Below are 25,016 nucleotides of genomic sequence, written 5' to 3'. Positions count from 1 at the left end.
GATAGGCCCTGTTCTTTTCTCAAACAACGTTTGGATTAAATTTCGGATATTTGTGGCACGCATTTCAAATTGCTAAACGATGCGTTTCGTGCGAAAACTTTCTATATGAAAGTTGTTCTAAAATATCAAATCAATATGTTTTTCAAGTTTCTAATAATTAAAACTTAATTAATCACACATTATGACCACCCCGTTTTGCGTGAAACACTTAATCTTCATCTTCAGGAGATTCAAACTCCACTATAGTCTATTTTTAAAATTACAAAAAAAAACTTAAAAAAAGAAAGAAAGAAAAGTTAGAGTCCAGAGAAGCTTCCCTGTTCCGCCCCGCCCTCGAAAACTCCAAACGGGGGCGGACGCGGCGGGAGAAGCGGATAGGCGCGGGCGACCTGTCGCTGCACGCCACGCCACGCCACCGTGGGTCCGTGGGGACGGAAGCAACGGCCACGGCCGCAATCCAAACGTGCGCTCTCCTCTCCTCGCCCTAACCAACTCACCGAAAACTGCCTCCACCTTCCTCCCCCTCGCTATAAATCCCGCAGGTAAAATCAAATCCTCCTCCTCCTCAATTCTCACACACCACCGGCGCGCCCCGCTTGATCGGAGAGGAGGGGTTTATATTGATTTTTGCGATCACTGCATCCATCGTCGTCGTCTTCTTTGCGGATTTGAGACCGAGGATCGATGGCGGCCGGAGGGATGCTGTGCGTGTCGTCGTCGCCGACGGCGTCGGCGTCGGTGGCGAGGGGGCGGCGGCAGCGGCGGAGGAGCGTCGAGGTGAGGTGCAGCTCCGTGGCGGCCGCCGGGCCGGGGGGCCCCGTGGAGGAGCACTACCGGACTCTGCGGCTTCCGCCGGGGGCCACCAAGGGCGAGGTCAAGAGGGCCTTCCGCCGCCTCGCGCTCACGGTGCGTCTCGCCGGATCTGCGCCGGCGTCTCGGGTTTTTTTTTTCTCTTTTATTTTTCAGTTATTGCAGAACATTCTTCTGATGAGAGGCTGGAGAGCTGAAGAAATTTTTTTTTCTCTTGCTGTTCTTGGCGTGCAGTATCATCCAGACGTTTCAAAGGAGAGCGATAGCGGCGTCCATTTCCAGCGGATCAACGTGGCCTACCAGGTAATTTCAAACTAAATCCGATTTCACTCTCACCTCAAAAAAAATCACAGTGAATTATCAACGTCAGTATCATCAGCAACACACCGCAACAACTCTGAATCCAACCAATATCTATCCAAGAACAATAGCATATTAAAATTACCACCACTCCAAACATTTTTCGAGAGTATGATCAGTTGAAACTCCTGCTCTGTCTTCCTTTCATTTTTTCACCTCGCCTCGATAGCTTAACGTTGATCTTGTAAACACTTGTAACCCTTCTTTTTTTTTTCTCTTAATAAAATTTTATCGGCCATCAAAAAAAAAATCTCCGTAAACTTTTTTTTTAATGAACCGACACAACACAGTGCCAATTTCATTGAATATAGTAGGAGAAAAAACTGTAAACCTCTGCAAACTTTAAATTCAGTATTTTAGATTCTTAGATTCAGTGCAATTTTCAGTTGCTGATCACATTTGGTGTGATGGATGTGCGTGCAGATGGTGATGGGCAACATGAGGGAGGCCGAGGAGAGGCTGGAGTACTGGAGGCTCAAGTACGGCCTCGACGACGAGGACCTGGACAAGTACAGGAACCACCTCAACGACGAAGACGACGATGAATGGTTCGACGTCTAATCTGAGGATCGTGAATCGCTGCCTGGACTGACGGGATCAACGAGCACAGATGCAAACCATCTCGTTGATCTCCATCATTGATACTAGAAATTTAATCTTGTTTATAGCACTGAAAAATCTGTTCATTTGTATGTATGCCTGTATGTAGAACAGTAGTAGTAGCAGCTAGAACTGAAAAAATCTGTTTATTTGTATGTATGCCTTTCCCCCGGTTTTATTGTAGGGGAAGGGGTACGATTAGACTGATATATATATAACTCAATTGGTACTAATTTTGTGCTTATAATTATATCGTCTCTTGATCGAATTACTCGTGAATTCAATCTCTGGGGTAGGAATTGAGCTCAGTTTTGTTACTCGTCCTTCATCTCTTGGTCACTTGCAACCTCATCTAGCCATGGTAGAGTGAAGCCTTAAGAAGGCTAAGTCTGGGCTTGGCCCAACTTGAAGTCCATTGAGGCCATGTTTGTCTAAACCGAATTTCTGGCCCGTCATATGTAGGCCAGGATTTTAATTGGAATAAGTTCATCCGAGGTCCCTTAACTTGTCAACGAATCTGATTTTCATCCTTTAACCGAAAAACCAGATACAACGGGTCCCTCAACTATCAAAACCAGTGCAGATGAGGTCCCTCGGTAGTTTTGATAGTGGTTTTGGCTGACGTGGCGCCTACGTGGCTTATTTGACTTGGTGTTCATCTGATGTGGTATTGACGTGGCGCTTACGTGGCAATCCGATCCAGAAAAATAATAAACTTCGTGGAACCCACATGTCAGTTTCACATATAAATTAATAAAAAATGGTGGAGTCCACATGTCAAATAAAAAAAGATGGTGGGACCCACGTGGGCCCCCACAAGTCCCTCTCGACTCTCCCTCTTCTTCCTCTCGGCTCTTCCTCATCCTCGCGGCGGCGGCAGGCCGCGGGCGAGCGGAGGGGCGGGCGGAGCGGCAGGCCGCGGGCAGTGGAGGTGGCTGGAGGAGGAGGAGGCAGAGGAGAAGGTCGCCGGCGAGCGCGACGGAGCAGATTAGTTGATTAGTTGTCGCCGCCGCCGGAAAGCATGATTAGATGATTACCCATCCCTACATACAGTCCCTGCCGTCGCTGATGTTGCTGTTGTTGTGGAAGTCCGACATAACTTGGTTCAAGGGTTGATCGGGGAAGAAGTAGTGCAGGAAAGGCAGGAAGGCCAACAAGCCAACAAGGTTGCTTCTGCTCCTTCTCCTACCATTACCAAGGACCAAAACTCAAAGTGCCGCTGCAAGTCTGCAACGGAAAAAGAAAACTGTTTCTGCTTCTTCTCCATCAAGCCTTGCCGCCGCGCGTGGCCTCGGCAGCGTGCGGCTCCGTCCGTCGTGGCAACCCCAATGCATCTCTGAGCGCGTGCTTCGCCATGCGGTGCCCACACCATCGTGCACGCGGGAAGCTATCCGCCGCAAACTGCATTGAGCTCCATGGCGGCAGTGCTGCCTAGCTGAGCTCCCGCATCATTTCGCGCCACCGCAGCCTCCCGAGCTCCCGTCGATGTGCTAGCATGGTGGAGTGGAGGCTGGGGCCCAAGCCAATGGTCGCCGCTAGAGATGGCAACGGGGAATTCACCATCGGGGGTCATCTCCGCATCCCCGTCCCCGCGGTGATAAAATTTCACCGTCCCCGCCCCCGTCAACCACGACGGGGGTATATTTTCTCCAGCTCCGTTCACCACGCGGTGAATTTATCCCCGTGGTTACCGTCCCCGTTAAACAACATATTCATGGTCGGCGGATGGCGTGCTGGCGGCGGACGGCGTGCTGACGAATGGCGACGATGACGAAGGGTGCTGGCGGCGTACGGCGGACGGACGGCAAGACGACGGCTGCAGGCGTCGGGCGGTGCGGCGACGGCAGCTTCCGGTAGCGCGACGACGGCTGCAGGCGCCAGGCGGCGTGACGACGGTGGCTCCCGGCGACGTGTCGACACCACCACACAAGAAAAAAAGAGAGGCGAGGCGAGGAGAAAAGGGAAATAAATAAAAAGGAGGCAGCGCCGGACGGACGGCAAGACGGCGGCTGCGCGCCTGGTGGCTGGTGCGCGGCAGGCGGCGGCAGCAGCGTGTCTCGATTTGGATCTGAACTCTGAAGGGGAGGAGGAGCAACGGCATGTCTCGATATGTCTCGATCTGAATCTGAACTCTGAATGTGTGGAGTTTGACTAGTTGGGTTAGGAGTTATATACTCGTACCCGTTACTTGGGCTTGAATATTATGGGCCAAAACATCTGAGAAAGTCTAGATTTGGTCCTGGATATAGTATATGCGGGTCACCGTGGGGGGTGGGGACGGTGAATGGAGCACCGTCCCTGGCCCCGTCATCCTCGACGGTGATAAGTTTGAGACCATATGATTCCCTATGGAGGATAAATATCAACCATCCCCATTCCCTAATATGTGAATTCACCGCGGGAACTGATGATCGGGTCCCCATTGCCATCTCTAGTCGCTGCCTTCTCGCCTCCCAACTGCAACCGTCTCTCCATGGCCGTCGCAGATCGACGGCCACCAACCGTAGCTGCGGAGCGTGCCGGCGAGCACGCCGTCGAGGCGCCCCGTGCTTGAGAGCACCCAGTGGTACACTGACAACGACAACAGAAACGATGTGGGGTCAAGATCTGTCGGAAAAGGAGGAGCCAAAACTCCGGAGCGGCGGCGGCGGCGGCAGGCCGCGGGCGGCGGCCGCTTCTCCCTCTCCTTTCCCTCCCAAATCCCGCCGACCTCTCCTCCCCCCTCGGCCTCCTCCCGCCGGCTGGCGCCCGCGCCGCTCCTCTCTCGCCGGCCGCCACTCCTCTCCTCCCGCCGACCGGCACTCGAGCACGAACGTTGCTCCTCTCCCACCGGAGAGACTGAGAAAGATGACAAAGATAAGAGGGGAGAAAGAGGATGACAGTTAGGGCCCACGCGGGTCCCACTATTTATTAGTATTATTTTTTTGTGAAACTGCCATGTGGGTCCTCCATGTTTTATTATTTTTCAAGATAAATTGCCACGTAAGCACCACGTCAATGCCACATTATATGAAGACCGAGTCAAATTAGGCACGTAGGCATCACGTCAGCCAAAACCGCCATCTAAACCGTCGAGGGGCCTTATCTGCACCAGTTTTGATAGTTGAGGGACCCATTTTATCTGGTTTTTCGGTTGAAGGACGAAAATCGGATTCGTCGACAGACCTCAAATGAACTTATTCCATTTTAATTTAATTTTCTGGCCTATACACGTGTATGGATCAGGAATGAGGCCTATCCAAGTGATGGTTACTCCACTTTTCTTCTCCCATCTCATTATCTCGTCCATGCAGAAACTGTTGGATATGATTTTTTGATAAAAAAAAACTATTGTTTGGATATGTTTTTTAGCTGGGCGTTTGAAGGCACTAGAATTATATATAGATTTGTCTTATAAGTTACTGTAACAAAAGTAAAATTTTATTTGTTTATTATATATCTTATAATAAAAAATATTATTAAAGATATATTTTGGAGATCATGTCGTTACCCAAAACGTTAAGAATTATGAAACCGGAGAAAGTATTTGTCAATGGTTCAACGCCTCAGCAAGTGTCCACAAAATAATGTAATATTCCCCACTAAGTCCATATCAAATTATAAATGCTTTTCGCTGAGTTTGATAGGGATCTTTCTAGCCAAATCTTTCATCATCTTCTTCCTTTTTTTTTTTCTGTGTTTTGACAAATCGGAACCCAATCTCTTGGTGAAAGGCCGGGGCCAAATCTTCTCAGAAGTGATAGTACTAGTTTGAACTTTAGTGGTGCTTACTGGAGTAATACTTAATGGCTTGCATTGTTTCTCCAGGACCTACATCATGGCTCTTGACTTGCACTAATACCATTTTTGTAACCTGATCATGCATCTTCCACATAGCTTTATGTTCACATACGCACCACTATTTTAATGTCTTCAGCTGATTTTGTTTTGTCCTTAACCTTCTAAACCTCAGATTCTTTTTGTCTTACCTAACCTATTATCATGGATGCAGATAACCATCTTTTGCCTTGCCTAACCTATATCATACTCCTATTTCAGATTCCCCACCCCCATTAAAGTGGATGCACATGTGGAGGATCTCCCACACTGTCTGCTCTGTAGATCTTTCCTTTGCCCAGATGATTCTTTTAGAAAACTGTCAGTGGCAATTAGCAATGCAAGCTTGCTGTGGATGCCGACCACAGTTTGCTGTCAGCTATGTATCATATATAGATGTTTACAGCAAACCGTGAGACTTAATTATCAAGTTGTTACGGTTTTGCTGTAATTTCGGTGTCAAGAAAAGGTGAAGTTTTTTACTGTGATTAGCTTTTTTTTTTTGGCTGTGTTTAGTTCAGCGCAAAGTTTAGATTTTGATTGAAATTAGAGATGATGTGACTTAAAAAGTTCTCTGTGTATGATAGGTTGATGTGATGAAAAAGAACTGAGGCTGTGTTTAGTTCAGCGCAAAGTTTAGATTTTGGTTGAAATTGAAGATGATGTGACTGAAAAGTTGTGTGTGTATGAAAGGTTGATGTGATGGAAAAGGACTGAAGCTTGGATCTAAATTTTGAATCTAAACGTAGCCTAAAATTTAGATCTAAACTTTAAATCTAAACACAGCATTACATGAAAGAACTGCAAGTGGGTAGATCAGTTGATGCCGGATCGATCAGCAGTGTACTGGACTACTGGAGTACTGGCCAATAATGAAGGTGCATGCATAATCTTTTTGGAACACTCACGGGCGTGATTCATGTCAGTCTCAGTTCCCATGTGAAGTTGTGAACTCAGCGGCATGTAACTGTATGATGAATAAGGTCTCGTTCACTTTGCTATCATTTTTAACCTTACCAAATTTTTGCATTGTCAAATTTTGATAATTGATAAGGTTGCCAAATTTGGTAAGATTTTATATGTGCGTACTAAAATTTGGCAACAAACTAAATATAGCAACTTTTTTTTAACTTTGTAAAAAAAAGATAATGTTAAAAATGATAGCAAAGTGAACAAGCCCTAAGATTATTATCATTCTTGTCAAGGGTATCCAAGATTTTGTTATCTACTACTTAGAGTAAGTTCTAAAATATACTGACTACGTTTTTTCAAATATTTAGCTAGAAATTAGTTTATTTTAGAAAAAGACAGTAGACAACTAAAAAGTTATCTACATAATTCTTACTCTCTTTTACCAAAGAGTAAAGTCCATCACTGGTCTCTAAACTTGTACCGCTGTGTTATCCCGGTCCCTAAACTCGCAAATCGACCGTTCAGGTTCTCAAACTTGTTCGGCTGTATCATCCCGGCCCCTAAACTTGCAGATCACTCGTCTAGGTCCTCCAACTTGTTCAGTTATGTCACCCCGGTCCCTAAACTTGGATTTGAATATCATCTGGGTCAAATAGGACGGTTTAAAGACTTTATATTTAAAAATAATTCATAACTTTTTCATATGAACTCTAATGAAGACAAACTTTATATCAAACTTGTAGCCCTCGACGCGATTTACAACTTTGTAGTTGATTTTTTTTATTTTAAGTCATTTTTTGTCCCAAAATGTAATTTTAAAATTAAAATTTCAAAATCTATAAACATGCAACAATATTTTGGGACCCTAAACAGTTTTAATTCAAAAACTTTTCAACTACAAAGTTGTAGGCCGCGTCGAGGGCTACAATTTTGATATAAAGGTTGTCTTCATTAGAGCTCACATGAAAAAGTTATGAATTATTTTTTGATATAAAGTTTTTAGACCGTCCTGTTTAGGGACCGGGGTGACACAACTGAACAAGTTGGAGGATCTAAACGAGTGATCTGCAAGTTTAGAGACCAGAATGACACAGTCGAACAAGTTTGAGGATCTGAACGGTCGATTTGCGAGTTTAGGGACCGGGATGACACAGCGGTACAAGTTTAGGAACCGGTGATGGACTTTACTCTTTACCAAAATATAAGTATTTCTAGCTATGATGTTAACTTACTTATCCAGATTCAAAGATAAAATTTATTATGTTGTAGGATGGAGCTAGTATTATTTTTTAAATAGAAAGCTGGATGCTCACATTTGGTAGACATCATAACCTTACGTGAAAAAAAAAAGATGGAAGTCTATATATAATATTTTTTACCAAGATAGCTGGAAGCCCTAGCCTCTAACTTCTTTACACAAATTTGAATGTAGGCTATGCCTTGTTTAGTTTCAAACTATTTCTTCAAACTTCTAACTTTTTCATCACATTAAAACTTTTCTAAACACACAAACTTCCAACTTTTCTATCACATCGTTTCAATTTCAACCAAACTTTCAATTTTAGCGTGAACTAAACACACCCACAGGTAAATTTTGTCTAGATTTATATGCAAAAGTTATTTTTTTCTATAATGGAGGTTGGATAATATTTAGAATATATTTGGATAGAGTTAATTCTGATATAATGCATAATTTACCTTTATATCTTTTTTCTTCTGGGATCTTGTTAAATACTTGTTGCATATAAAACAACAAATGCGTTGCGTGCCCCTGCTGCACGTCCCATATTATTATCACCTACTCCTACCCATGTTCCAAAACATCCAACTTCGCCCATTAATTTTCCTTTTTTTAAAAAAACTTCCAACTTCGAGAAAAAGAATCCAATCTCAATCAATAAAGAAAAGAAAAGGTTAGTCAAAAAAATAAAGAAAAGAAAAGAAAAGAAAAGAAAAAAAAGACACACACAATCCCTATTCCCTTCGACTCCACACCACCACAACTACCGCGCGCGCACGCACGCACGGGGCCAAAATCTACTCGCGCGACCCAATTCTCGCCTTCTCCAGGGGCCCACCCGCAAAAAGGACACCACCGCCGCAGCCCAAGCCCACCACCACCACCGCCGCCGCGCGGACCAACCAACCAATCACTCGCTCGCCGCCGGCCATGTCCGCCGCCGCCGCCTCCTCCGCGGCGGGGGACTCCGCCAAGCAGCCGCTCCTCCACCACCAGCGCGGGAACCCTCCCCACGTCGCGTCGGTCTCCTCCCCGTCTCTCCCCTCGGCTCCCCCGGGGGCCCTCGCGGGCGGCCGCCGCTTCCCCGGCGGCCTCGACGTCCCCAACCTCAAGAAGCGCGGCGGCGGGACGCGGAGCTGGATCCGCGTCGAGGCCGCCACGGCGTCCGTGCAGACGCTGGAGGTGGACAAGGCCACCATGATGCGGCGGTGCGAGCTCCCCGCCCGCGACCTCCGCCTCCTCGACCCGCTCTTCGTCTACCCCTCCACCATCCTCGGGAGGGAGCGCGCCATCGTCGTCAACCTCGAGCAGATCCGCTGCGTCATCACCGCCGACGAGGTGCTCCTCCTCAACTCCCTCGACAGCTACGTCCTCCAGTACGCCGCCGAGCTGCAGCGCCGCCTCCTCCAGCGCGCCGAGGGCGACGAGCTCCCCTTCGAATTCCGCGCGCTCGAGCTCGCCCTCGAGGCCGCCTGCTCCTTCCTCGACGCACAGGTGATCAACCCACTCTCAATTTCCTTCGCTTTTTTTCTTCCTGTCTGAACCTTTTGGCCATTCTATGTCTGTATCTTCGCAAACTTTGTGTAGTTGAATCAGAACTGTTCCATCTGTTGCGATTTTTAGTGAAATTAAGTCCGGACATGCCACAAATTTTTGCAAATTCTTACAACCTTTGGCTGTTTGCGTGAATTCTGTTTTTTGTTCTTCCCTTTGGGTTCAGCTTCGAGAATTTTTCCCTTTGGAAGTTTTTCCCTTGACTGTCAGTTAGACAGTTACTACATGGACTATGATAATCAGACAGTGGTAGAGTTCTTGGTTGCTATGCTAGCAGACAAGAAAGATGGGTTCCTCCGTATCTTGTTTAGGTGTCATTGGTATGGAGTTTTGGAGATCACTGCAGGTCTAGTTCTTACTTCCTCCGTTTCACAATGTAAGTCATTCTAGCATTTCTCAAATTCATATTGATGTTAGTGAATCTAGATAGATATATATATCTAGATTCATTAATATCAATATGAATGTGGAAAATGTTAGAATGACTTACATTGTGAAACGGAGGGAGTATCTGATATGTGAGGATGACTAGAATTTCCGTGTATAGTAATGGTTGATGAGCAGTGATTAGAATCAAACTGGAACTGATAGTATTTTTTATTATTTGAGGCTAGTAGAGAACACAAAAGTAAAGCAAAAAGATTACGTGTGTTGTTTCTCCTGATTGAACAGAGATTATGGAATAGTTCATTTCCTTTTTGGGATCAACCAACATTACCATCAATAGTTGGCAGCAATCTGATTATTCAAACTTGCCAAAAATGCTATATCTGATTTAAGCTTCTGAGCAAATGATGAATTAAATTTAAGGAATTTCTAGATGATACCTTGTTCAGGTAGGAACATTAAGGAACTTCTGCTGCTAATTTAGAGTTGGTCCTTTGGTGCTAATAGCTAGGGTGGTTGGTGTAAATGTTGAAAAGAAATGATATTGCTTTAGGTGGAGATCACTAGTTTTGGTGCATAACACACAAGATAATAGTTTTTTTTTTTTTTTTTACAAAGCGAGTACCTTTTTATATGCAGATTCTTTTCTTCCGCAGGCAGTTTTGATGATACTTTCTCCTTTAAACTCCTGACGTGTATAAACCCTCTGCGATTAGATTTAGCATCCTTATTCAAAATGACGCTATTTGGTTATTGATGTAGCTACTTCAGATTGGGGCTTATTTTGTGGTTATCCCATAGGGGGTTGAAGTCTCTTTCATCAGTGAGGCAAAAGCCAATGCAAACAGTGACTTGAGTTGGTAAAAAAAAAAAGTGTAACAGTGATGCTACTTACTAGTATTTTGCTTCTCTACCAGAGCAAGAAATGCTATTCTTGTCCTTGAAGTTTACTACCTTGTGAATACACTGACTTCACATTGCCGCTTATTTGGAAACTGGGATTGGAATGGGGAATTGACAAGATTAATAGAGTTGGTTTAGCTCTCATTGGTCTTATATGGAAATTTTAATATGACATTTTTGTAAATTAATTTATCGTAACCCTTTTTTGTAACTGTAACAGTGAAGCTTTACTAACGATGCCAAATATTTTTCATAATTCCTGATTAAAAACAGAGCCTGACTGTCTCTGTGCTCCAAGTCTCCACTTTATTTTGGTATGAGTATTCAGATTGGATAGAAGTTTCCATATCGGCTAATACTGCTTTGGATTGAAAAAGGAAAACAGTAATTAGTTAGAAAATTTTAAAGAACCGCTTGCATGACCAACAGAGCTTTGCATATTTTAGCTATTAGGAATTTTTTGCTTGTACAACCGACAAATGGACAGCATCCCTGACCCTTCATTGGGTTCCCTAGCATCTTTTGTGGTAAATAGTACAATTGATGCTGCTTGTGCTTGAGATACTACATGTCTTAGCTTTAAGGGTATTGACCTTCAGCTACCAAAATGCTGTTTTACTACCAGTCTCATGCATTTTCCTGGCACTGAACTTGAATGTGTGGCAATTGAAAATTAGACCTACTTGCTTACTCAATGTTGTATATGTAAAAATATGCTGGTTTCTATTAGAGCAGAGTTGCACTTGGAGCATATGAGTAAAATCTTTTTCTCCCGTTGTTCAGGCAGCTGAATTGGAAATTGAAGCATATCCCTTGTTAGATGAGCTGACATCCAAAATCAGTACACTGAATTTGGAACGTGTACGGCGATTAAAAAGTAGGCTAGTTGCTCTGACGAGAAGAGTCCAGAAGGTATCATATTGCATTACGATTTATATGCTACTTTCTACTTTCAGATCATCATTTGAAGCACTGTCTAATTGGCATTATGTCTTTCAATAGGTCAGGGATGAAATAGAGCAGCTAATGGATGACGACGGAGATATGGCTGAGATGTATCTCAGTGAGAAGAAGTTGAGAACGGAGGCATCCTTCTATGGCGATCAGTCTATGTTAGGCTACAATTCAGTAGGTGATGGGACATCGTTTTCAGCTCCTGTATCTCCTGTCTCGTCACCCACAGAATCACGGAAGTTGGAGAAAGCTTTCAGCTTGTGTAGGAGTAGGCATGACAGTGTGAAGAGCTCAGATAACACAGCAACAGAACATATTCAAGAGCTGGAAATGTTACTGGAAGCATATTTCGTTGTGATTGACAGCACTCTCAACAAGCTAACATCGGTAATGAACCACCTCTCCCCAAAATCCCAATTAATCTTGTTTTTCATTACTAGCAGTTACAGGATGTCTGACCTTCATTTTCTTTCAGCTGAAGGAGTACATTGATGACACTGAAGATTTTATCAACATTCAGTTGGTAAATCAGCATCTCTCTTACCCTCATCCATACTGCCATCACCTCTTCATCCTGCATACAATGGGCCTATACCAACTTATTTTCCATGGCTTTGTTGTGCTTTCAGGACAATGTTCGGAACCAACTGATCCAATTCGAACTTTTACTCACAACTGCAACATTTGTTGTCGCCATTTTTGGAGTGGTTGCTGGGATATTTGGGATGAACTTCGAGACCTCAGTTTTCAGCATACAGAATGCGTTCCAGTGGGTGCTCATCATCACTGGGGTGATCGGCGCTTTCATCTTCTGCGGATTCCTATGGTTCTTCAAGTACAAAAGGCTGATGCCCCTGTAGATGATCATAGCATCCATAGGACCAATGAATCAAACTCAATTGTCGTCTACGCTGTTGAGGTACTTGATCAGAAGCCTGAATTTCTGCCCGATGTAAATTACCATTCTTTTAGAATTCTACAGCATACATACCAAAGAAATTGAATGAAAAACAAAAGTCTTCATACCACGAGGCCTCTACTAAAAAGGGGTGATATTATAGGAAAAATAAGATTTACTCATTTATCATGGAAGAAATTATTTACTGCTTTACTATTTCCTCTGTAAAATCTGGGTCCAGTCTATTACTACTGTAGTACCACTAGTAGTTTTTTATTACTGCTACAAGATAAATTTCTTTCCTGATAACGCCGAAAAGTAGCTGGAGGACTGACCTGACGCTGGCCCCTGCCACGTGGCGGTGACCGGTGTCCACGTGTCGCCCCCACGCTTGCCATTCTGCCGCTTAACGTAGCCACGTCAATAAATCCAGCCGGCTGCAGCCTCTCTAGAACACAACCACACACACACCAACCAGCAGCAGCAAGCAGGTTAGCTGCTTAGGAGCAATAGACACCGGAGGCCAGGGTAGCCGGCGATCATGTGGCCGGAGAAGATGAGGGCGTGGGCATCCATGGCCGAGGACCCGCTGAAGCGCGCGTCGGCGGCATCGTCGTCGTCGACGAGCCCGCTACGGCGCTACAGTCCGGCCACGCTCGCCGCCGGCGGCCTCCTCGTCGGCGCCGTCGCCTACTTCATGTTCAAGGGGAAGCAGGGCCAAGGAAGGCAAGGCGACCAACCGGTTCGCCGTCCTTAACTAGAAGGAGATCGCTTATATCACCTAGCTTATCTAGTAATCGCTTGAATAATAATCTCCTCTCCCTTTGCCTAGCGGTCGGCATCCATGTATAAACCACTATCTTTGTGCTTAGGTTTATGTATCCGTTTTATCCATGAACTGTCAAAGAACATGAACAGAAGTCCCCTCTTTCCTGTCATCCCTTGTAACAGTGTCATTTCGATTTCAACTGAAAAATGCCTGTGGTTAAATCTTCACTTGTATCAGAAAACTTTGTTTAATGTAACTATATAGGATTACACATCAAAAGCTACTAGTACAACTTGACTAAACTGTAGATCCCCTGAAGCATCCGGGGATAAGAGAGCAGCCTAATTACCAATTTATCATGACCTGATTAACAAATTAACTCTTATACATGCTAGTAGTATCTCAAGCAAGCACGTTAATGACACTGCATTCATGCAAGTGCAAGTGTAATTAAGCTCTAGTCGATCTTGACGGAGGAGTAGATGAGCCTGGTGAACCAGAAGCAGGCGTAGAAGCCGATTGTGCCGGTGAGGACGAAGAAGGCGGCGGAGGCGATGAGCATGTAGCCGAAGTAGAGCACGCCGGAGACGACCTTGGTGATGTCGAGCTTGGTGAAGAAGTAGAAGGCGGCGTAGAGGAAGAGGTAGAGCGCCGACGAGCCGGCGGTGAGGTACGACCTCCACCACCACTCGTAGTCCTCGCCGCAGAGCTGGAAGTAGCAGAGCACGACGGCGATCTCGGCGCAGGTGACGACGAGGATGGCGAAGACGAGGAAGAGGAAGCCAAAGATGTAGTAGAATTGGTGGAGCCAGATGGAGGTGAGGATGAAGAAGAGCTCGATGAACACCGCGCCGAAGGGCAGGATCCCGCCGATGAGCACCGACATCGCCGGGTTCATGTACCACGGCTGCTCGGGTATCGGCCGCGGAATCTTGTTCGTCCGCACGGGATAGTCCTCCGTCGCCGCCGGCCGCTTGAACCCGAGGTAGCTCCCGACGAACACCAGCGGCACGGAGATGCCGAACCAGAGCAGCACCAGCGCGGTCATGGTGGTGAACGGCACGGCGCCGGATGACCTCTCGCCCCAGATGAGCGCGTTCAGGACGAAGAACACGGCGAACGCGGCGCCGGGGAACGCCAGCGCCGTCCTCATCGCCACCGCCTTCCACTCCGACCCCCTGAACCCCCTGTACAGCCGCGCCGCCGCGTAACCGGCGAGCACGCCCATGAACGCCCACACCAGCAGCATCGCCGTCATGAGGCCGCCCCTGTTCGACGGCGAGAGGAGGCCGAGGATGGCGAACAGCAGCGTCACCAGCAGCATCCCGAGGAACTGCACCCCGGTGCCGACGAACACGCACAGCGTGCCGGCGCGCGCCGGCGGCCGGAACACGTCGCCGTGCACCAGCTTCCACCCGGTCTCCTCCTGCGCCTCCTCCTGCGTCTCCAGCTGGTTGTACTTGGAGATGTCCCGGTACAGCGTCCTCAGCATGATCATGGCCAGCATCCCGGACAAGAACAGCACGATCATCAGCGAGTTCACGATGGAGAACCAGTGGATCTGATCATCCGTCATCAGCAGGTAGCTGTCCCACCGCGACGCCCATTTGATATCGCTCTCCTGCATATCATTCATCCACCATGGACACAAACAATGCAGCAAATGCCAAGCTAACCACACCGTATGCATCTGAATTGGCTGAAATGATTTGGCATTTGACACATTACCTCAAAGTTGACATCATAAGTGAAGATGATCTCTTTGCCGGCCTCTACTTCTTGAGGCGAATCGGAGTCGACGACGAGGCGTCGCGAATGCGGATCGCAGGTCTTGAGCCGGGTCTCATTCTCCTTCCATTCGCCATCATATTCATGCTTGGTACTGCGCAAATCGTCGGAGGTACATAATAAACTGATGTTAGTATGGTCATCAGAGAGCTGGAAAAAATGTCAGTGAGCATCATCTGATTCCTACAAATCCAGAAGAACACACAAACAACCTGAATGGTTTGACTTCAAACCCAACGATCCTAGCAAGATCCGTGTTCTCATCCCTGTGGTACTTCACCAGAAACGATAAGTGGTTGTAGATGAAGTGCTTCTCCTCATTACTCTGCATCAGTGAATTAACCAATTGAATCCCACTGAGAAATTGATCTGAATATCACATAGGTCAAATGCATCGGCCTAGCTACCGATCGAGCAGTCAGATTATTCAGAATTTCTTTTCCAGATCAGCTCACCCCGGCGTACTGGCCCTTGATGCCGACATGGACGCCAAGCTGATAAGATGTGGGCGCGTCGTGATCATCCAACAAACTCCTGATCGGGACGACCAGAGGAAGGTTGTCAAGAATCCTGCAGGCAACACGGGTGAGTAGTAAGATCTCAAGATAGTACATAAGAGTTCTTGAGAAATAATTGCAGCGACACAGGTGATCGAGCATCAGTGCAAGCAAGAAATTGTCACATGTTTATGCGGTACTCGTCGTCGATCTTCTCCCTGAAATCCTTCGCCTCCTGATGGGTCAGCGCGGTTTTGCAGACGATCTGGCACAGCCTCGGCTCCCTCATCTCGAACTGCGACGCGGGGGATTTCATCAGAATTCGCGGTCAATTCGAACACCAATTCAGCGAACCTAACCGGGTACTACTGACCACGTAGAGGGAGTTCTCGATGCGGTCGCCGCGGAGGACCTCGCCGAGGTTCTCGGCGCTGTCGACGATGGTGGCCGGGCGGCAGAAGGGGAGGGAGTAGTAGGAGTAGGGCAGCTGCGTCTTGATCGAGCTCAGCTGGTTCACCTTCACCGCCAGCTGGTCCTTCTGCACCCACACCAACCACGGTTACCTCGCCGCCGCCGCCGCCGCCGTCGCCGGTGGCCATAATCAGAATCAAGAAAGTGAAAACAACAGGTGCGTCAGCCAAACCTTGCGGAAGTCGCGGGGGGCGACGCCGGGGAGGTAGAACCCTCGGGCGGCGCCGGCGCCGGCGAGGACCATGACGACGACGAGGAGGAGGAGGAGGGGCACCTCGCGGGTCGCCATGGGTGAGACCTCGTCGTCGTCGTCGTCGGCAACCTCGGAGCTCACGAGGAGGAGGAGGAGAGTGGAAGAGGAGGGAGAGGGAGAAGTCGTCGCCGTAGAGAGGCTTTTGGCTTTGGGCTTGACGGGTTTCCGTAGGGAGGCTGACTGGTGGGGCCCGGGACCCCCCGGGTGCGGGGCTCGCCTCTCGTACTTGCCGCCGCGGTGGCACGCGGAACGGATCCCCAGGGGGTCAGAGAGTGGGGCCCACCTGATGGACGCGAATCTCGAGGCGGATCGATGGCGCGGGAGTGTTGATGAAGGGAAGGGATCGTGTTTTGTTGGTCAGCGGTTTTGGACCCCCGGGCCGTGTCTTCTGCATCATGCCGTACCGTTTATTTTTCAACTCTAATTTTGCCCTATTTGATGTACTATATACTATGATTTAGGGATGGTTTCAATCTTCAACTTGGTTTTTCGTTAGCACATAAATAATTAAGTATTAATCTTCACTATTATAAAAATTAAAGATGTTTTTGTCGGTATTTTGATACGTCATCTGTGTTGAGTCGGTTTTCAAGTTCGTCCGCTTTTGGACATACATATTGGTGTTTGAGTTGAATTTTAAGTTTGTTTGTTTTTGAAAATATAAAAGTAGTCGTATAAAAAATCTCTTTAAAAATACTCGCATACTAATTTGAGATGAAGTACGAACTCCTAATTGTAGCCCATGATTTTCTTTAAAAAATTATTCATGTGAATTCTCACAGTAAATTTTACCATAACTAAACCGTACAACGATAATAATATTAAAATAATATACACGTTGCAACGCACGGGTATTTTTTTTTGTAATTATAAACTTTTAAAATAGATCTATTTAATTTTTAAAGGAATTTTTATATAAAAATCTGTATTTACACATATCATTTAACAGTTTGAAGAGTATGCTAATGGAGAAGGAAGAAGTTGTAGTTTGGAGTTAAGGAAAAAATAGGCTTATTTACAAATTGACTAAGGGTGCCTTCGTTCTTAGGTGATTGGGTGAGATTGCACATCGTATTCCGCGCGCACGCTTCCCAAACTATTAAACGGTGTATTTTTTACAAAAATTTTCTATATGAAAGTTGCTTTAAAAATTATATTAATCCATTTTTAAAATTTAAAATAGTTAATACTTAATTAATCACGTACTAATTGCTCACCTCGTTTTGCGTATCTTCCCAATCTTCCCAATCTACTTCTCCACAATCACAGCCTAAAAGAGCTTTTTGACCGGATCGACAACACAAATTGTCTAGTTTTTTGATAAACTTTTACCAGATTTTATCGGGAATCAACGGTTTTCAGAAGAAAAAAGACTGCAAACCCACTTATCCTCGGTTTTTGACTCGGTAACAGTTTGGTGAACATCCAACTCAAAATATAGTTTATTCACACCTGCAATTGTTGATAATATATCCTTTTTTTTTATAATTACACATTAAGAAATTCGCAACAAGTTGTCGAAGTAGTACATGGAGACCACTGCTCATCACTTGCTCAGAATGCTGTACTAGTCCCAGAAGCAGTCAAAAGCACTAGCAGTAGTAGATTCTGGCAACACATTATCACATTCTTGTTAGGTGACCATGATCCCTACCAAATGTGATAAACCCTTGGACCTCTCCCCTCCAAACTGCCAGCTGCACAAGCCTTTTCCATGCTCTGCAGCAATGCCAAACTTAGCTTTTTTCCTGCAGTAATGGGCGAGCTGGTATTCCACTATGAACTAGTGACAGCAACCTACACGAAGTTGCATGCTGTCTCATCTCATCTCATCGAGCTCAATTAGCATCACAAGTGGATGATATCATGAGACGACCAAGAACATCCTAAAATTGGATTACAACATCACACAGTGCGTTAGTGGGGTTAGTTTAGTACTGGAATCTATAGCTACTACTAGAAGCCTAGAACACTTGGGGACCTGGAGAGTCCTGGACTAATCAATCTCACTTGGGCCGAGTGATTGGGTCAAGCAGGTTTCAGCCCAACTAGTAGTTGGGCCTGAAGGGATGCTGGGCCCTGAAAAATTCAGAGGGAACAGGTAGATTATGCATGGTTTGCCACTGTCCATCCGGAATTGCAAAAGTTATTTTCTTTCTTTCTTTTTGTTTTTTTAGTTCTGTATGCATGCAATTGTTGTGAATTCTTTGGAAAAGAAATGTATAATTTCTTTTGTGTTTTCTTAAAACAATTCAGTAATGAAAATCAATCCAAAGACTCTAGTCACTCTACATACATCCAGGATGGGTGCCTATGTGTTTTTAAATAATTCGTTTATAGAACTAATTGGTACCTCATTGCTTCTATACAAACTTATATTATAGTACAGTACGTAGGGAAAATATGTAGTACAAATCACATTTTAGTGGAAACTTGAAAACTATTGTTCAATCTAAAAATGGGCGTATGAGATTTGCCAATGTTCACTACTACAGACAATTGAAAAGCCTTTTCTCGTGTGGTTGGCCGGCCCGTCTGCTCCCAGGTGCCTGCAAAGATCACTATTTTCACATGCGAGCGATCCAACCGCACGCGAAGACAACCACTACTAGAAAACTAATCTTTGCTCGGTCGCCCCAAAACCACAATAGTCCCGGTTACAAAAAGAACCGGGACTAAAGATCATCTTTAGTCCCGGTTCATCCCCTGTCAGTCCCTTGTCAGAGGGGCGGGGATCTTTAGTCCCGGTTGGTGTCACAAACCGGGACTAAAGATCACCACTTTAGTCCCGGTTGGTAATGCCAACCGGGACTAAAGATCTTCTAGATCTTTACTCCCGGTTGGTAATACCAACTGGGACTAAAATCATACGTAGTATATAATCTCTATTCCTTATCCTCTCACCAACAACCGGCCTCTCCTCTCCTCAGATTCATCTCCCTCTCTTCCTTCCTCCTCCCATCCCGGCCCTCTCCTCCCCCTCCTCCCTTCCCATCCGACTCCTCCCTTTCCATCCGATCTCTCCTCAGATCCATCTCCCTCCCCTCCTCCTCCCCTTCCTCCTCCCATCCCGACCCTCTCCTCCCCCTCCTCCCCTTCTTCCTCCCATCTCGGCAAGGGCCGCCTCCTCCCTTCCCGTACCCAGTGGGACCGCACGCGGCAGGCAGCCGGTGGGGCCGCGCCCGGCGGGGCCGCACGCAGCAGGCGTCGCGCAAGGCCGAGTAGCGAGCGGCGGCAGGCGGCGCTATCGGCATCCATTATTTTTTTTCTTTTTTTTACAATTTGTGATTCACTGAGATGTATAATTTTGTGATTTGTTGTATGGATCTGAGATGTATAATATGTGATGTATTTTGTTTGTGTGTAATTTTTTTAAGATTTGTGATGTATTTGATTTGTGTGTACAAGTAACTTAAGATTTGTGATGTGAATGTTTTGGGATGTTATTTTGATTTGGGGTTTGATTTGGATATGCATCCCACTCGATTTGGGAGGAAATATAGGGATTAAACTCTGGCTAAAAAACAATAAAAAAAAGAAGAAAAGGAGACCTAATGGAACTGCCGCTACCCTCTCTTTAGTCCCGGTTGGTAACACCAACCGGGATTAAAGATCCATCTTTAGTCCCAGTTATTTCAACCGGGACTAAAGATGGGCATCTTTAGTCCCGGATTGCTAGTTCCAGTTGGAAAACCGGGACTAAAGGGGGTTGTCAACCGGGAGTATAAATGGTTTCTCCACCAGTGAACCGGCCTCCGGTGAGCGGTTTTTGCAGGAACGGCCACTTATGGCCCGCCTGCAACCTACTAGGCTGCTCGTCCAGAAAAATCATTTTTTAGTAGTGGTTATCAAGAGTACAAATTTTACTCCTAGTATGACACGGATAAATCTTAGTCCATTTATATATCGAAGGTAGTTTTTAGATTTTCACTACAAAGTAAAAGAAGTAAAGAAGTATATACTGCATGTTCTTTCAGCAAATAAGTAAAGAACAATGAAAGCAAAATTAATCATCCATGATCCATGATAACTAGCTTGCATGGTGATGGTGCCTAGATGACAAAACAGAAATGAGTGCAGCTTTATCTGCAAAGTATAGGATCACTGTTCATCTGATCGAGCTAGGCAGTGTACTTCCTGTTACTGACCATAATGTCAGTTAATTAGAGATTAACATGAGGATTAGAGCTTGAACCTTATCCCCTGGGGCATCCATCTATCTCCGTACTCTAGCTAGTATGCCTGATCGATGCATCGCCATAGATTTGCTTGTCCTTGCTATATGTATCTTTATTCCATTATTATACAAAACAATGCTCTAAACTTGTCCTACAAAGTAAAAGTAATAGCTAGCTAGCCAGCAGATTTGCTAATCATTGTCCTTGTTAACTAACCCTAAATCCTTATCCATCCAAGGAGTTTATCTTATACGTATCAACAATCATGAACATGCATGCACGCACGCAAAAAAAAAAAAAAGAAGAAGAAAAAAAGAAGCTAAATTCTTGCACAATATCAAATGCTAATGTCCTACATACTGTATATAGCATCGACTTTTACCTAAAGGTGTTTTTTATATATAGATCATGGAAGAATTAACTTCCATTCGAATCTATATTGTGCAAAACTTTGTTTATGTCATTATGTGCATACCAGCTAGATGCCTAGCTTAGCTAGATACAAAAGCCAGTGATGTTTTAACAAGGAAGATGATTACATCTTGAAGCTATATAACACAAACTGGTACTCCTATATTTTCTTGGCTTATCACTTATGCCTCCATGCCTATGTACGTACATGTACTACGACTCATTTGTCAATTCCCTTCTTGGCATCAATCTCAAAAAAGCCAAATTATGTTATTCCAAATCGGACTAGTCAGTTAGACTTTCTTTGTGTAGCCTTTAAACCGTGTCACCCAATGGCGTTAGTGATTCCCCTTTAGGTGTTTTTTTTGGCCCTTTTGAGAGAAAGATATAGTCAAATAGCATGTTAATTTTGCTTATGACCTGATCTTTATCTAACTAGCTAGCTAAGCTATAGGCAGTTGATCATTGTGTAGTACTTAGAGATTCATGCATGCATGCATGATATATGATTAAACTGAGCTAAGACTAACTAAAGTCTGGACACGTTTCTAAACATAAGAGGTTATATGGTAGCTACAAAGTGCTGTTGTTTTAGTACTAATTTAGCACTAATACTACAGCTAAAGGCGAGCACCTTTCTTTGGGTGTTAGTTAAATTAACATGCCAAGTATGCTCCTTTCGATATAGTACTATATAATAGCAGAACAGTAGTACAGTCAGCGTGTGAGAGAGGGATTAGCTGCTCTAGATTGCGATTAGTGTAGTTAATACCAGTATACCCCCAACATATATACGTTCTCTAAGAGCAAGGTTAATAGTACAGCCAACTACTAACTCCAATTTATCTATAGCCAATCTAATAGCCAATTCATACAATAATTGCTTACTATATTATTAGTATATGGTCCCACTGTTATACACATATTGCGTCTTGGAGTCCGTGCTGCAGCTAGCTACAGATCTGTAGCCCGCTGCTCTTCTCTCTCATCTTTTATCTTATTAAAATATGTTTGTAGCTGACTAATAGTCTGCTATTGTAACTGTTCTAAGAGCTTAATTAATTAGTGATAGATATATATTAGTACATTATGCGTTTTCTAAGAGCAACTAGCTATAAGCTTACTATAAGCTTACGTGGAGTAGAGAGGTAACAAAAAATCAAAGGTGTTGGCTCTCATGCAAGAGCTAGCTTAACACAAGCTCCAAGACAAAAATAATAAATGTATAAGTGAGAGATAGAGATAGGAGAAGAAAAATTATAGCCAACCTTATAGCTAATCTATTATATATGTTGGCTTTAAGATGGGCTAATAGTAGATAGGGAGCTCTACTATTGTCCTTGCGCTAAGAGTACTATACATAGCATCAGCAGGAGTAGTGTATAGTAATGGCTAGTAGCTAGTGATGATATGACTACTAGCTTTTCTTCTTGACTAAGCATGCCTGCAGGCTGCAAGTAATTAAGCTTATATAATTAGCTATTGAAGTACGTACTAAGTTGTTGTTTAAGGAGTGGTTTGGAGATAAAGCCTTGTTTGAGGCGATGTTTCGAGATGTGATTGGCTGTTTGACCAGTTCATCCTAGCTTTAGGCATGCATAGAAGCAGCTAAAGTACAATTTGTTAATTAGCACTAGAAATTTAACTATATAAACTAGATTTTTTCATAATGGATTAAATAAAACCCGGCCTCTACATTCCGAAGTCGGAATGTACACAGCCACAACTATATATGCAAGTGTTCTGTGTACCGTAGTTATTCAGGGAGATTCGATATTAATGTGAGAGTTGGCTCGACCAATAATTATTATCAGTCGTTAATTATATATAAAATCAATCTTGGATATGGACACTGATCAGTCTCAAATAATTAGCGCATACTCCATGATGCAGCAGGCTAGGGACGGTTTTCATCATTAGAGTATACTCGCTCCATTTCGTATTATAAATCGTTAAATTTTTTTTATAGTTAAACTTTTTAAAATTTAATTAACTTTACAGAAAAAATTATAATAGCATTTTCAATACAAAACAAACATATTATTAAAATATATTCAGTGTGCTATTTAATGAAACTAATTTGGTGTTATAAATTTTATTAATTTTTTTATAAATTTAGTCAACATAAAATAGTTTTTTAACAGAAAAATTAAAATCTTATAATATAAAACGGAGCGAGTAGTAATTAACTAATCAAAACTGACTGCTACAGTAGATTATGTTAAGTTGGTCGGGTCGGGGCCGCCGTAGCTAATAGACTTTGTCGCCGCGGCATTGGTTGGTACCGTTGTTGCTAGTGGGATCATCAGTTTTAATCGTTGTTCCTAGCTAGTAAAATTTATGCAGGTGTTAGTGACTTGTGATGTTGTCCATCAGCACTTATTCAGGTAAAAACAATTCAGAGTGAATTACGTCTTTGCCACTTTTTAAGTACAAAATTTCACTTTGAACCACCCTTTATCAAATATTTTTGCTTTGTATAGGTATTTTTATTTTTGTTGTACTTTGGATCACCCTTATGTTTACGTTTAACCACTTCCAATCTTTTTTTCCAGCAAGGATGTGACCAACATATAAATAGGAGAGATTGTTGGCATGAAGGGGCCAATGTGCTTGATCAAGACTGTTGAGGCGCTCGCGAAGAGAGTTTTGAGTGGTTCAAAATGTAAAAAAAGGCAAAAAAAAAAAAACACTAGTGTTAAGTGAAAAAAAGGGGTAAAGGATAGTTAAAAATAAAACTTCCGTAATAGAAAGTAACATAAAGTGTAATTTGCTTAGTTTTTCACTACTATCATTCCTATTATCTCCGTCTGAAAAAACTTTATTGTTTACGCATGTATGCATTGCAGCATACTCCTTCGGTTTCAGAATTTTTGATGCATTGCGGCATACCTCTCCTATTTCATAATTTTTGATGTTTTGGATGATACAGTATCCAAAATATAACTTTAACTATGTTTTTCTATTATAATATATATATGATAAATAAATATTTTTTTACTTCTATTACAGTACCTTATAAGATAAATCTATATATTTAGTTCTTGTGCCTTTAAACTATATTTTTTTATTTTTAAATTTATTCATAGTCATAGATATAAAAGTTTAATTACAACCTTGTTCAAAATACTATAAAAATTATGAAACCGAAGGAAGTATATATTGTGCATGTCAAGATCAAGACCAGCACTCTAGCAAACAGCGTTAAAATTTGACATGCGTAGATGGCCGTGGACCTTCCAGATTCTTGATTTCAATTATAAAAAGCACCACATTAGCGAGGGAAAAAAAAAGAGAAAGGCTTCAGTTCATTGACTCGTTGACCAGATACACGGGAATGCCTAAGCTAGATTTTGACAGGCACGACGATATCGATGAGTTGACGATCCAATACGTTCTCCGTAGTTGACTCGTGTGCTGAGAAATGCAGCGAAATTACTCCTGTATGATGGGTATGTATATATAATTGACACTAACCTAACATTTACTTCAGTTCGATCTTTCCGGTGACGCGATTATGATCAATGTGTCACCGAATAGGTACTATGTTCCCTTTTTTAAGAGATAAAAGATGTGTGAAGAAGATGCTGATTTTCTTTTTCAATGTCTTTTTGCCAAACTAATTCGGAGGATCTCTGATTTCAATATCAACTCTCAAATAATAGATGGTATGAATGATATTTTCTGATATCTTAGCACTATGTCCTTGCAACAGCTGGCCCTAATGCTATACTATGCAGAAGTTATATGTTATCCTTTGGTTTATTTGGAAAACTAGAAATGATCATTATTTCGAAAAGAAGGATTGGGATCCTATTCAAGTTTGTATTGTTTGCAGATGTTATGGCTAATAATTTTGTTAAAACGTTAAACTTTGAAACAGAGGAGAAAAATGTAGAAATGCTGCATCATAACCGTAATGCTCCCATTAATAGATGCTACGTTGATGCCTCATGGAAAGAAGATCAATCAGGTTTTGCATTTTTATTCATGACTCAAATACTCACAAAGCAAAATCAATGATTTATACTTCCGGGATGAGGGTTGGAAGTATCACGCATACCCATTTTTTTTTACGAATTGCACAAGATAGTGTAATATTTTATATCAATATAGTAAGAAAAATTACAAAAAAATAATCATAATAGGCTATAATCAGGAAAAGAAACAAAAGGACATACCAAGTATGACACAAACATTTCTATTGGAAGCAAT

The 25,016-nt window shown here is 43.7% G+C and overlaps 3 protein-coding genes across 3 annotated transcripts; 2 read left to right on the top strand and 1 right to left on the bottom strand.

Moving 5' to 3' along the window:
• Nucleotides 1–466: 466 nt before the first annotated feature.
• LOC127775938 (chaperone protein dnaJ 8, chloroplastic-like) lies at nucleotides 467–2,017 on the top strand. Its single transcript, XM_052302257.1, has 3 exons — nucleotides 467–906; nucleotides 1,045–1,113; nucleotides 1,594–2,017. The coding sequence occupies exons 1-3, from the start codon at nucleotides 685–687 to the stop codon at nucleotides 1,729–1,731; spliced, it is 429 nt and encodes a 142-aa protein (XP_052158217.1). The 5' UTR covers nucleotides 467–684; the 3' UTR covers nucleotides 1,732–2,017.
• A 6,503-nt stretch (nucleotides 2,018–8,520) lies between these two features.
• On the top strand, nucleotides 8,521–12,956 carry LOC127776412 (magnesium transporter MRS2-B). The gene is made up of 5 exons (XM_052302768.1): nucleotides 8,521–9,232; nucleotides 11,366–11,494; nucleotides 11,585–11,923; nucleotides 12,012–12,059; nucleotides 12,166–12,956. The coding sequence occupies exons 1-5, from the start codon at nucleotides 8,669–8,671 to the stop codon at nucleotides 12,394–12,396; spliced, it is 1,311 nt and encodes a 436-aa protein (XP_052158728.1). The 5' UTR covers nucleotides 8,521–8,668; the 3' UTR covers nucleotides 12,397–12,956.
• A 460-nt stretch (nucleotides 12,957–13,416) lies between these two features.
• Nucleotides 13,417–16,354, bottom strand: LOC127776410 (transmembrane 9 superfamily member 9-like). Its single transcript, XM_052302767.1, has 7 exons — nucleotides 16,132–16,354; nucleotides 15,862–16,026; nucleotides 15,674–15,783; nucleotides 15,447–15,561; nucleotides 15,204–15,316; nucleotides 14,932–15,085; nucleotides 13,417–14,824 (listed from the first exon to the last, which is right to left on the bottom strand). Exons 1-7 carry the CDS (start codon nucleotides 16,246–16,248, stop codon nucleotides 13,661–13,663), a joined length of 1,938 nt encoding a protein of 645 aa, XP_052158727.1. The 5' UTR covers nucleotides 16,249–16,354; the 3' UTR covers nucleotides 13,417–13,660.
• Nucleotides 16,355–25,016: the final 8,662 nt, after the last annotated feature.

This window comes from Oryza glaberrima, chromosome 6, assembly GCF_000147395.1.
Source record: "Oryza glaberrima chromosome 6, OglaRS2, whole genome shotgun sequence".
NCBI lineage: Eukaryota > Viridiplantae > Streptophyta > Magnoliopsida > Poales > Poaceae > Oryza > Oryza glaberrima.
This window is presented reverse-complemented; position numbering and strand designations above follow the sequence as displayed.